Source organism: Colletotrichum truncatum (genome assembly GCF_014235925.2).
Source record: "Colletotrichum truncatum strain CMES1059 chromosome Unknown Contig_0010, whole genome shotgun sequence".
Classification (NCBI taxonomy): Eukaryota; Fungi; Ascomycota; class Sordariomycetes; order Glomerellales; family Glomerellaceae; genus Colletotrichum; species Colletotrichum truncatum.
Genome location: NW_027222407.1, coordinates 3,027,316 through 3,040,382, shown reverse-complemented (window position 1 = coordinate 3,040,382; position 13,067 = coordinate 3,027,316). Strand labels below are relative to the sequence as shown.

The 13,067-nt window shown below is 45.7% G+C and overlaps 4 protein-coding genes across 4 annotated transcripts; 2 read left to right on the top strand and 2 right to left on the bottom strand.

Moving 5' to 3' along the window:
* Window positions 1-121: 121 nt before the first annotated feature.
* Window positions 122-1,090, bottom strand: CTRU02_214311 (metalloproteinase; the record flags this gene model as incomplete). The annotated part of the gene is made up of 1 exon (XM_036729624.1): window positions 122-1,090. The coding sequence occupies one exon, from the start codon at window positions 1,088-1,090 to the stop codon at window positions 122-124; it is 969 nt and encodes a 322-aa protein (XP_036578795.1).
* Window positions 1,091-2,255: 1,165 nt separating this feature from the next.
* On the top strand, window positions 2,256-2,885 carry CTRU02_214310 (uncharacterized protein; the record flags this gene model as incomplete). Its single annotated transcript, XM_036729623.1, has 1 exon — window positions 2,256-2,885. One exon carries the CDS (start codon window positions 2,256-2,258, stop codon window positions 2,883-2,885), a length of 630 nt encoding a protein of 209 aa, XP_036578794.1.
* A 6,629-nt stretch (window positions 2,886-9,514) lies between these two features.
* Window positions 9,515-10,055, top strand: CTRU02_214309 (histone H3; the record flags this gene model as incomplete). Its single annotated transcript, XM_036729618.1, has 3 exons — window positions 9,515-9,569; window positions 9,636-9,824; window positions 9,871-10,055. The coding sequence occupies 3 exons, from the start codon at window positions 9,515-9,517 to the stop codon at window positions 10,053-10,055; spliced, it is 429 nt and encodes a 142-aa protein (XP_036578789.1).
* Window positions 10,056-10,447: 392 nt separating this feature from the next.
* CTRU02_214308 (quinate permease) lies at window positions 10,448-12,388 on the bottom strand (the record flags this gene model as incomplete). Its single annotated transcript, XM_036729617.1, has 5 exons — window positions 10,448-10,816; window positions 10,896-11,204; window positions 11,277-11,678; window positions 11,747-11,860; window positions 11,966-12,388. 5 exons carry the CDS (start codon window positions 12,386-12,388, stop codon window positions 10,448-10,450), a joined length of 1,617 nt encoding a protein of 538 aa, XP_036578788.1.
* Between the last annotated feature and the right edge of the window lie 679 nt (window positions 12,389-13,067).

The window sequence follows — 13,067 nt, the reverse complement described above, 5'->3', positions numbered from 1 at the left end:
ATATATATATTCATCCATATGAACAAAGTCCTTGGATCTTCTTCAGTGAAAGAAGGTTTATGTAATAAATATAGATACAGGAATGAAATTAGAAGACCAGAATTCCGGTGGCTTGCTTCTCTTAGCAGTTGGACTTGATTCCGTTGGCATAAATAGCGAAGGAATCAGCATTGTTCAGCGACTGCGCAGTGCTGATCTTGTTCACACAGCCTTCATAGCCGTAGCAAACATCGTCAGTTCCAGCGACCTCGCTCAAGTGAGTAGCTTCGTGGATCAGAACCTGAGCCTGGTCTGTCGAACGGCAGCCGCTGCTGCTGCTAGGGAACGTGAACCAGCCGTCGCAGACGACGATGTATCCATTGGTGCCGGGCTGGCAATAGGCGGCAACACCGCCGCTGCAGAAGTTGCCTACATCACTGCAGTACAAGTTGGCGCCGCTCGTCGTGCTGCCGAGGACGTTTGCGACCTTTCCAAAGACACTGGAAACGGTGTTCTTGGTGCTCGACGAAGACGACCTGAAGTATTGCTCCAGGCGGGTTCCAGCCTTGGCCGCCGACTGCGCAGCCGTAGCGTAGCTCTTGCCTTTAGAGAGGGCGCTTGTGACGATCTTCTTTTGGGATGAGTTGCAGTCGCTCTTGAGAGTCACGCGCTTCTCCGTAATGGCCTGGTGGAAGGCGGCGTGAACAGAAGCGGCCTGGGCTCCGTCGACGCTGGCATGAATCACGCCAGAGTCGTAAACGACCTGACCAGTGATTTCGTTGCTGCCCTCCTCGGCGTATCGGAGCGATCCAGCGCTAGAGAACTCGAAGTCGCCACCGCTGCTAAGGTCGTGCACTTGAGCGGTGTCCCACTGAACCTCAACGATCTCGCCAGGAGCAATGGTTCGGAAGGCAGAGTCGGGGAGGTTTCTATCATCTACATAGACGCGGATACCGGTAAAGTCAACTTTGTTGTTGCTGTTGGCTGTTGAATTCGTCGGTCTACTTTTTGATCGTGCTAGTTTAATAACATGATGACATACCGACGCCGTTGATAGAGCTCGTCGACATCTGCGACTTGGAAATTTGTGCTTTCTCCACAGGAGATCCATCAAGAATCGAGCCAGCCTTCAGAACCTTGAGAGATGTGTTTCCAGTGTTGGTGATGGTGGCCTTCAGATCGCTGTTGCCGACCCGCTCAATTTTGATATCAAGGGGCTCAGCCCGCTTGGTAAGGCCAACAGCTGCGCCATTGGCGAGAGCGGCAAGGCAGGTAACGACAGTAGCGACCTTCATGATGGCCGAGAATGAAATATGTAAGGATAAGGAAGAGAAGAGAACGAATGGTAGTTGTTGAATAAACAAAAAGACTCAACGACAGCGGAAACCCGAGACTTCATGTTCCAAAGTCTTACAGAAACATATCCCGCACCATAAAAGCAGAATTTAGGTAAAGCTCGCCGTAGATAGGGTCACGAGAAGAAGTTCAGGGATAAATATACGACAGTAAGACATTTTTCGCTGCGGACAATTCCTGGTCATGTCAATAGTCACGCTGGGTCACGAAAACAATAATTGTCCGATTGGATCAATAATTCGGATTGACAGTAGCCCCCAACCATCCACCAACCGGAGGATTGTGTCGCTTATGGAACTCCCTATTGCGGACACTTACCTACTATAGGCGAAGCTATCCCTGGCCGGGTTGTTGAAGGAATGAAACGAAAATCATGGCTGGCCCCTTTCTCTGTGTTCCGCTTAGGATGAGTTACATAATGGAACGTTGGGATTTTAGAGTTTTGGATAAATAGGGTAGTGGGTCGAATTGACTTGTGGTTTGTTGTTTATCTTCACTACCGAGTGCCACCAACCAAGTCAAGCCTTAGTAGACTTGGCAGGCTGGGCAATGTGACGTTTTGATGAAATGGGGATCGAGACCAGGCCAGTTAAGGGCTGGTTAATGTCGGTAACAACATCCTCATTCGAAACGTCTTTCTGCCCCGCTTGTGCTCAGTCCAGAATAATCCTGCAATCAGTATGATGTCCATTGACATCAACACTTGCCTAAATCGGCCGAATTTGGAAACTTCAACTTCATAAAGGAGACGAACATGTTACATTGATCCCTTCTCCTTTTTTAAACGACGGCGCGTGTCTCTCCTTTTTGTCGTAACTGTGCAGATAAGCCTGCGGTCTTCCCTTTACCCAGTCAGTCTTCAGTCGTCGACGACGTAGCCCTTTCCTGGCCTATTTCTGACCGAAAATAACAAAGCATTCATGAGTTTCCAGCGTCGTATCCGAGGATCTGGTTCCCTCCCAATAGCATTGACTGTGGGCGCAATCATCACAGTCGCGCTCTATTTCTACTCGCCACTGCAGTTACCGACAATGGCCGAACCATCCTTATTCCTCGCTAATCTCCAATTGAGTCTTTCCCAATCTGCATCTAGATCTCCAAGCATCACAGTCTCTGTCAAGAACACCCATTCAGACACACCTGTGACGATCTTGAAATGGAACTCCCCTCTGGACCCCGCTGCCCTCGGTCTCGGTCAGGTGTCCATATTGCCGGCCGGCTCTTCGGAGCCTATCCATAACGACGCCATTAAAATAAGTCGCATAATGCCGCCCGGCGCCGAGTCACTCATTACTCTTCGTCCGGGCGAAAGTGCAGAAAACACTGTCGAACTGCGCGAGCCGAGAGTGCCCGACGGGATTTGGAAGCAAGGCAAGGCTAAAGTGACGATGAGAGGGAGGTGGATGGCTGTATGGCCTGGTTTGACGACGGAGGACTTGCTACAGCATCCTGAGAAACTGCAGGGCGTTGGTGCTGGCGAAGGTTCCTTGATTGGAAACTGGGAAACCGAAACCATTGAGGTTGGAAAGCAAGGGGATGGCGACCTTTAAGGTCCACAAATGAAGATGGCGTGAGGCGATTTTCATGAAACCATCGCATAATCGCACATTTCAGTTAGGCGTTGTTAGCAATCACATCCACACTCAAAATTCGACATTTTAGCGGTCTAAAACTCATTGCATTAACCAACCTCATAGTGGCACGATGAATTGAAGATCAATGGAGTTAGCCAACTACTCCTTGTATGTTTAGTGCATGTGTGCGACACACCAACGTTCAGGTTTGCGATGAGAGCGCTGTAAAATGATAGCTGCTTACCCCTATGCTTGGGGATTTGACTAGATTTTAGTGCATTGGGGGGTGTGCGAGGTTGATGCATGCCTGCGTCGGGGCTTTCTTTAGAGCCCCCAACGTCTGTAGCTGTGTTGAGTTGGAGCGGGGGCCTACGGCGGTCACATAGCCCGTGCACCGCATGCACGCCTGAACCTTCAGCAGCTGTAAACCTAGGGTTGGGTAATACCCGCGGGTACCCGTATGGGTAGTACCCAAAACTACCCGTGGGTAGTTTGGGTAAACCCGAATTACCCACGGGCAGTCCCACTATATTTACCCGCGGGTTGAAAGGCCCGTGGGTAAAACGACCCATGGGTTACACTACCCACGGGTAATTTTGCTACCCACAAGAAACGCGGGAAATACTGTAACTAAGATAGAAAGAAAATATAACTAGTTAGTTATAGGGAGAAAGAGTAAGTTACATAAAACATAGATGGCTAGAATAGATTACTACAAATATAAGAAACTAATAGAGAATAATACGATAAAGTCGGAGTGAAATCAGAGGAACAATGTATATTTAATCGCTATCCTCGTCAGGAGAGAGTTCGACAAGATCTAGCCGAGTAAGTCTCTTCCTTTTGCGACCCCCAAGCTCGGAGAAGTTTGGGAGTTCTTGGGATACAGAAGGCGTAGGTGAGTTGCTAAGTTGGGAAACTTGACTCGATAGTTTTGGCTGTTGAGAGCTAGATAAGGATGGCAGCTCCTCATCTCTATCGCTAATATCCTCCTCTTCTACTGAGACTTCGTAAGGAGGCGGGGAGGGAGCATCTCCTATAGCAGTAATAGAGATCTTAGTAAGATCATCAGAGACCTTCAGATATCTCTGAATATCAGCTTTATCCAATAGAGAAGAGTAGTTAAAAGCTTCTCTAATAATATGCTAGCGCTCTTCAGATGCTTCAGTAATATTCGTATCATCTAGAACTTCCTCAAGTGTGGTTTGGGAAAGCCAGGCCTCATTATTCTGGCTAATTTTGATAGTCAAAGTATCAAAAATAGTATCAGCCGAAAGGTTAAACCGAGCGTAGTGACAGATATGGCGAGCAAGGCTGAATGATCGCTCTAAGGGTATTGACGTCGGTTGAATAGATAAGAAGTCTCGAGCCATGCGACAAATACCATGGAATCTGGGATAGCTATTGTCTAGGCGGACCCAAAATTGCTAAACAGTTTCATCAGGGAACATAACTAAATATAGTTATTAGCTGTTAAGCCTAGTAAGATATAAGTCTTTATCTTACCAATATTAAAAAAGTCATTACAGATATTTCGTGCGTCTTGGGATGATGACATTTTGCCCTTATAATAGGTTAGTACAGTGAGTTGCTACAATAGATTGCTACAAATACCCTTTTCTTTGGACTGCGTGATAGTAAACTATGCAGAGTGTATCGGAGTCCTTCAGTTGCAGCTTTTTGAGTATTGGTATGGCGTTCCGAATCTTGATGGTACTGCTTTGTATATACCTCGATAAATTCTTGCTGTACTCGAGTTCGAAGTGAGGCTGAAGAAGGAAGGTATTCGAAGTAATTTGCGAATTGGAATCGCGTGTCAAAAGTACTCGAAACTGATGTCCCAGCTTCAGGGGTAAGGAGAGTTGCAATACCATATACCTTGAAGGAATCCTCTTCAATTAGCTTTTGAACGTATTTTTCCAGCTTCTCTTGGCCCTTTTTCGTAGCAGCCTGAAGGATTGATATCCAAGTAAAGTCTTTGCTAGTAACTTTATCTTTAAGTGCAGAGGCGCAAAAGTACAAGTGAACTGTTGCAACTTGTAATAAAGTAAAGGTATGACCAGGGGTAAGGTCATTTAACCGGCTGAGGATGTTTGTAAAGAGTAAAAACGGGCTGGTGATATCAAGCAGAATATCAAGAGCCTCCCAATCGGTCTCCACAAGAGAGAATTGTTCCTGTAGAGAGTGCTTTTCAACCCAAGCTGAAATCGTTGTTTTAAGCTCTCTTGCGCGGAGACACATAAGTGTAGTAGAGTTCCACCTTGTCTTAACATCGCGGAGGAGGCGTAGTGGTCGCTGGCCAATGCGAGTCGATTTCTGGAGGTCGAGAAACTCTTGCGTCTTCTTACTAGAAAGCTTAAGGGAAACTGCGAGGTCACGAATCTGGAGGTATATATGTTAATATAAAATCTTATAACTAGGTGAAGTATCTAACCTTTTGAATAACAGCTCCAAAAGGATTTTCCCCAGCAGTAGAATCTTCAGTATCAAAATCATCGTCAGAGTCCTCTTGATCTTTAGCTCGAGTAGTAGAAGGCTCAAACTCTGTAGAGGCTTCTACCATCGAAATTCGAAGAGCCTCAAAAATCGCTCGAACAACAAGGTTGAAAATATAGGCTAAACAGCGAATATGATATATCGGCTATACTATAGATATCGACCCTTTTGCAAGTTCTTGTGCTAGGACTTTTGGCTTAAAAGAACTTGCGTTGTCTGCAGAGACTGTCTGAAATCGAATTGTCTTCTTCGTCCTCTGGCGAATATTTTCTAACAGAGTCGATAAAGCCGTTGCTTGCTTAGAGGCTGTATGACCATCTATCATATCAATAGCACCAAGAAGAACCTGTTATAACCTCCAGTGCTTGTCGATAAAATGGCATAAAACACCAAGCAGTGAATATTTTAACCCAGGTGTACTCCAGATATCAATCATCAGAGAGACATAGCTACCAGGCGGAATTAGCTAAAGAGTGTGGTGTTGAATGCGTAAGGCCTCCTCGGATATCCAGCTTCGGAGCGTCTTTCGAGATGGGAGGTAGTAGAGAGGATTCAGGTATAAACAGAATTGCCAGAAACTTAAGTTGTCAACAGTATTAAGCGCTAAGTTAGATCCAACAATACAGTAAACTAATGCTTGATGCTCCGAGACTGCTTTCAATTAGGTACCCTAGATTGCGATTACTACAAATGATTGCTACAATGACCTGTAAAACTTACAGGCACCTGGTTTACGCCTAAACGTCGAGTCTTACAAGACTTTGCAGCGAGGTGTCGTTGCATAGCACTTATACCAGAGTTTTTGATTGTTAGATGATTGAAAACTTGGTGACAGTGCTTGCAGACTAATTTTAGCTCCCCTGATGTCATATGGTAGCCTTGGTGAAAGTGATCCCAGAATGATACTCGGCGTTGTAAAGTCCACAAGGATTTGGCGAAGCGTTTTCGTTCAGGTTGAGGGGATTTAGACAACGGTATATGTTTGCCAAGGATTACCTATTGGAGATACCATGGCAGGGTTTTGAAAAACGAGAGAAAAGTCTAGAAAGTCTTAATAACAAATAAAATGATTTCCGACTGTATCTATAAACCAGAAGGTGGAGTATTGATTGTTAGAGTCTGCGTAGAATTTACAAGCTCGAAAGCAGCAGAACAATCGGATGCAAAAGGGTCTGGCCCAAAAGGGTCTGGCCCAAAAGGGTCAGACGCAATTGAGTTCGACATCATACGTAGTAAGAATTACCTTTAGTATAAACAGGAAGTAGTTTGCAGGATTACTACAAGATGAATACAAACATTTGATTATATAGCCTTACGTAAATTTCTATTTTAGGGTTTCTAACTAATACGTTTCGTACACAAATCTAAAAGCTCTGAATTCTCCTTCGACTTGTTTTTTCTCCCACTTACATTCATCCTTCAATGCCTCGCTTATCAACTAGCCCTGTGTCAGATCAGAGCTCTCCGCTAACAGTAGAGGGCTCTTCACCGCCAAATAGTTACCCCTCATCATCAGCGAGGGGTAATCCCCTAAAACAGCCAATTACAGAGATTCGGGAGACTCCGCCAAGAAGTTCAAGTCATGCAACCTACTATAGCCAGGCTAGCCCAGACCTGAGTCAACCAGAATTACCACCGCTGAAGCGGAACTTTGCGACGAAGTTAGCGAGACGAACAGATACTAGCCAACCACCAACCATTGCACGGAAAGATCAGCTAAACTTCGCGCCAAAGAAGCAGCTAAAAGCTGCTCGAAAAAAGCCCGTCCAGATCACTAAACGCCAGAAAGTTCGTAGATAGAGGCCTAGTAGTAAGTAAGAAGTAACTCTTTATTATTTAATTACTGAAATGTGAAGCAAATGCACTTCGTAAGATTCGAAAATATCAAAAGACCACCAATCTTTTAATTCCGCGGAGCAGTTTCGCAAGAGTAGTTCGAGAAATAACACTTGATCTTCCACTAAGAAACCGCCATAAGATCCGCTACCAGTCAATAGCTATAGAGGCTCTCCATAAGATAAGCGAACAGTTTCTAATCAACATGTTCGAGAGTAAGATATCCTATCCTAATCTTCAAACTATTATATTAACATGAATATTAATAGATGCAAATCTCTGTGCTATTCACGCTAAAAGAGTAACTTTACAGAAGAAAGATCTTGACTTAGTTAAACAGTTAATAAAGAAGATAAGAGCATAGAGTGCTAGATTGTTTTAACAGCTATAGATTACTACAAACGATTGCTACAATACGAGAATCAGACTAGAGAGAATTCATATCCTTATTCATGCTAGCCTTATTGCTAATTCTTAATTCTTAATCTGTCAAACAAACCCTCTCGCTATGCTCATCTACAATTATAGAGAAAAGTCAAGCAAACGAGTTAGCTTCTAAGCCAACTCATAGACCTGACGCCAGTTGTATAGCGCTTTATCCCGAGCAAGGTCAAGCTTCAGGAAGAATAGTATCAGCTTTAGTATAGCTGAGAACTTCTTATCCATCGCAGATAAGATGTTAGCTGTTTTATCGAGAGCAGTAAACTCTTCCCAAACTTCAGCAGGGCCTAGAAGCTCCTAAACACCTTTCTTGATCATCGAGTCACTGATCTCAGAGAACATAGCCTTCACTAAAGGCTTTAGAGTAGAGGCATATCGGCGCTGAGCTGTAGTGAAGAGAGATCCTTGAATCTTGATGGCTAGGCGGTGCGCGAGTGCGAATTAGCTAAGAATATTAGTATTACTACAAAGGATTGCTACAATTAAGCACTTACGTCTTCTTCTTCTTGACAGAAGAATTAAGAACCAGGCGTATCTTCTTCTTCTTAGACAAGCGGTTCAGGTGCCAGTACTTAGCGAGTGCAAACCAAAGAAGCACTTCCTCTTTAGTAAAGATATCGCCAGCTACTAGAAATTTAAAGCCAGGTCGAATAAAGCCATAATCCTCCATCGCAGCTAGGGTAAAGGCAGGATTGCTATTCAGCCGCTTGACCTTGATGTAAAGTATCTCAAGAGTCATCTCCCAGGTATCACGGAAGAACTAGTATTCTCGGATCTAGTTTTCCTGTCTGTTTGTTAGCTATTGCTATAGTAATTAATTATAGTCATCCAGTTACCTAGATCATCTTGTCGATAATCGCATTCGACTGCTCAGCAACATTAATGGTCGGCAACTGGTTATCAAGGTCAACGTCAAAGTTAAGCATGCCCTCAACTCCATCCAGGTTTTCCTAGGTAGCCTCATCAATCTCATTCAAAGGGATATCCTCCCAAGCCTCGTCTTCATCGTCATCGACGATATTATAGGAGCTAGACGAGACTGGGCCAGTCATCTAAGCTAGCAGCTGGTCTGGATGGTTGCCTTTGAGGAAGCTAAAAGCACTTGAGCACTGATTTGAAACACCAAAAGAAATAAAAAAGAACTCACTATCGTGCATCAACTTGCTGGATTTCCCTAGCCTCAAGGGCCGCGCGCTCATCAGCAGACGCACTGATGTAGGAGCTTTTAGCCCTCAAGGCTTTAAGCTTGCGGGATTTCTACTAGTTGATCGACTTCTTCAAGCGATCAAGTGCCTTCTGCTTCTCAGTCATCTTATCGATGCGCTGACGAGACTTCTTGGTGTGCGCGTTGTCGGAATAATCCTCTTCAGCTTTACGCTTGGCTCCAGCACCAGATCCAAGCGGTCGGCCTAGAAGAGATTAGTACAAATGATTGCTACAAAGCTGGTATGAACGTACCGCAATCCTGTCCTGAGGACATATTTTACTACTGTTCCCTAATTGATTTAATAAGTCAAAACCAATAATTGTGAGATCAAAGTATCAAATTACCTTAATTAAGAGGCTTGTCGGTGCGGCTGGGTGTTAGTGGTAGAGGTAGGTTGTAGTATTGTCTGGGGAGAAGTTTTCTAAAGCTTCAGAACCTCACAAAAAAAAAACAAAATACGCCAAAAAGTGGTCTGTGCGTAGCCGCGGCTTCTTGTTTTTTTTCTCAAAAAGAATCTCTTTGAAAACCTCTGTTTAGTAGTTATCTGTAAAAGATTCTATATTGATTAGACCTAGACTTGTATTTCTAGGAGTCCTACCTGATTCATAGTTAACTTTATAATATAATGCCTGGCATAGCCCGAAAGACTATGCCTAGTACTAAGGAGCAGCAGAAACGCCGTTAGCGCCCTGGCAGTAAGTCTAGATTGCTACAAAAGATGGCTACACACTAACCCTAATACCTAGCAAAAGCTCTCCGGGAGGTCAGGAACTACCAGAAGACATTTGACTTCCTGATTCCGAAGCCCCTATTCCAGCGACTCTGGAAGGAAATCTGCGATGACATCGACCCCTCCAAGCGCCTGCGCTGGCAGGCGACTGCTATTAGCGCTCTTCAAGAGTCTTCGGAGTCTCTTCTCTTTGGTGTTTTCGACAGTAAGCTTCACTTGCAAACTCTTATCGAGTTGAACGAACTATCTAGTGATTAACTTTGCTGCGATCCACACCAATCGCGTCACCATTAAGCCGAAGGATCTGCATCTCGTCCAGGCTATCTTGAAGGCCGGCAGAGTCCACGGAGACAAGTGGTTCGACCCCGAGTCTGGGAAATGCAGGCGATTAATTGAAGGCATTCAGGGCGTTCGGAAGTTAGGAGTAACAAGGTAGCAGGTCTATTCGTTGCGCAATATATCCACTCTTGAGGCTGGCTACTACAAAAGATGTCTAAAATTCGTGATGCATACTTACTGAAATCTACCCACGGGTATACACCCGTGGGTACCCAAACCCGTGGGCCCCCCTTCAGTTTACTACCCGTGGGCTTTTTTACCCAAACCCACTTTACCCATGGGTACCCGTGGGTAATAGTAAAACTTTCGGGCACTACCTATAACTACCCGACCCATTTCGCGGGTACCCGTGGGACCCGCGGGCCGGGTAATGCCCATGCCTATGTAAACCCAAAACAAGGTGAGCATTTTTAAGTTAAAGATTGAGTTAATTATATCTAATTCCCGTTGAAACTCTCAGTTATGCTATTTATACATGTGCTACAGACGTTATGATGAATCCGACTCCGACTTATTCCCGCTAGTATTTTCCTTATGAGTCGTCTCGCTTTTAACGTCAGTACGAAACTGCACTTCCTCTTCTCTAAGCTGCGCCATCAACGTCTTGTTCGCCTGCCACACAGGCTTGATCTCGAAGAGTCTGTCAATCTTCTCCAGCGGAACTCCACTCGTTTCGGGAATAAGGAAGAACGCGAAAAAGAACGCCAGGAATGATAGAGACGCGAAGAAGAAATATACGCCGTAGCCCATTGCAGCGAACATTTGCTCCGTGAATCGCGAGACCAGGAAGTTGAAGAGCCAGTTGCTCGCGGTTGTTGCACCACCGGCCAAGGAGCGGAAGTTGGGATCGAAGAATTCCTGTACAGAATAGTATTAGCGGACGTTTGTTTCCCTTTTAGATAAAAAAAAGATCAGGTGGACTAGAGGGGTGACATACAGAGTTGATGACCCAAGGAGTGCCGTTCCAGGTAGGCGTGTAAACGGCCGTCCACAAGTAGAAGAAGACGATGGCAGCGTAACCACTGCCAGTGAGGTGGTCTTGAGGGTTCTTGGTTGGTTCGACAACACAGACGTATGCACCAATAACCCACATGCAGATGGAACCAGTAATGGCACCAATCAACAAGAGCTTTCGCCGACCCAGTTGGTCGACAAGAAATAGCAGCCACACAAAGGTCATGACAGCTTTGATGACACCGAAGATACCCGTCATTAGGTTAACGGTATTGGAGTCGATGCCGATACTCTATACATACAGTGATTAGTATTTCTCGCCCTAGTGATTGAAGATGATAAGGGGGAAATGAGTCCAACTCACAGAGAAAATTGTGGGCGAGTAATAGTTGATGGCGTTAATACCAGAACCGTTCTGCCAGAAGAACAACATGCAGCCCAAGAACAAACGCCACTGCAAGTTAGGACGTGCGGCAAGCGCCTGGAAAGGCTGCCAGAAGCCGAGTCCTACCGTGGACTTTTGCATCTCGTAAATCTTGTCGATGGCCGCAATCTCCTCTTGTAAGTAGATATGAGTGGGCTCCAGCTGACGGATCCAGCAAAGATTATCCATAGCTTCCTTACGGTAATCTTTGAGGAAGAGCCATCGGGGCGATTCCCGAATCCAGAAAGAGCCGATCAGTAGCAGGCCAGACGGGATCAGTTGAACGGCAAAGGGGATGATCCATTGCGTGCGACCAGGGGCGATGTGTGATTCAACTCCGTACTGTTTCGCATGTTGTTAGATTTCAAAGCACAGCGTAGAGATATTATTGAGCCTGCTTCAGCACTCACGTTGATCCAAAAGCCCACCAAGCCGCCAATTTGCCAACCAAGTTCATAAAGACCGACGAGACGACCACGAATAGCTGGTGGTGAAAGTTCCGAGATGTAGATAGGAATGATGTTCTGTACTCTCTGGGTTAGCAAGGGTGATCAACCAAAGATGAGATCTTCCGCTATTGTCCTAGGACACAGTTCGAAAAGATATGATTTTCGTGGAGGCTGACATACCGATGCAACTCCAGTTCCCAACCCCGAAAATACTCGGCCCGCATAAAGGATGCCCAATCCAAGTGAGCCGTTTGCGCCACATGTTAAGCCGGCTCCTAGTGAAAACGTGGTGGCTCCGATTGCTAAACACCACTTTCGCCCAATGAAGTAACTAAGGCAGTAGGTGAGGAGGGCACCGAAGAAAGCACCGGCGACAAAGAGAGATACGATATTTTCGCTGATCAAGTTTCTCTCTGCAGTTGTCAACTTGTCGAGTCCGAATTCGCTCTTAAAGGAGCCAAGTGCTACAGTCGTTCCAATGAAAGCACTTGTGTATCCGATCATGCAAGATCCACAAGACGCAATGACAGCAAGCACATAGATGCGCCAGTTGTACACCGACGGCGGCGTCGGTCGCTCTTCGACAATTGTGAGGATGCCCATGGTCACTAGACGCCCCAGATCTAATGAGTTGATGGAAAACTAATGGAGTAAAGGTTGGAAGAGAAGAAAGGGTAGAGAGTCAATGTCGAAAAGTGAGGCAGAATCGGTCAACACTAAGTACCTCCTTCTAGTGGAGCATCCCCATAAGCCGATACTTCAAAGCCCCATACGTTGGAGCCTCGATTTCGGGGTCTGCGGAATAAACGGCGAGGAACTTGGATAGGTAGATACTTTGGCAAGCATAATTGATAACTCCAACGTGAGTTCACAAAGCCAAATGTGAGCGAATGGAAGGCCTACTCGTCACATTCGTCACTGTCATCACCGCTTTCCTTCGAAAGAACACGGGGTTCCACAAAAGAATGCAAAGGGGCAAATGCCCTGGCCGGGGATGCGTTTTTCCCCGTGGAGCATCCGCTTCATGGTTTTCCCCATGGAGATAAGAAAAATGTCAACCCGGGGCGGCGAATGAGAGTCAGTATATATCTCAGGTGTAGGCCCTCTGTGCTTCATCCAAGGCATTGACGTTTAGAGATTGACAGATTCCCATTAGCTGAAGGATTTCCATACTTCGGGCATCTACCGACAGCTGGTCTGTGCTCCAATGTGCCGATTACGGCCAGCAGCAGGGAGATGATAAGTGTTGACCCGCCATGTCCGAAGGAGCCGCAGTCGTCAG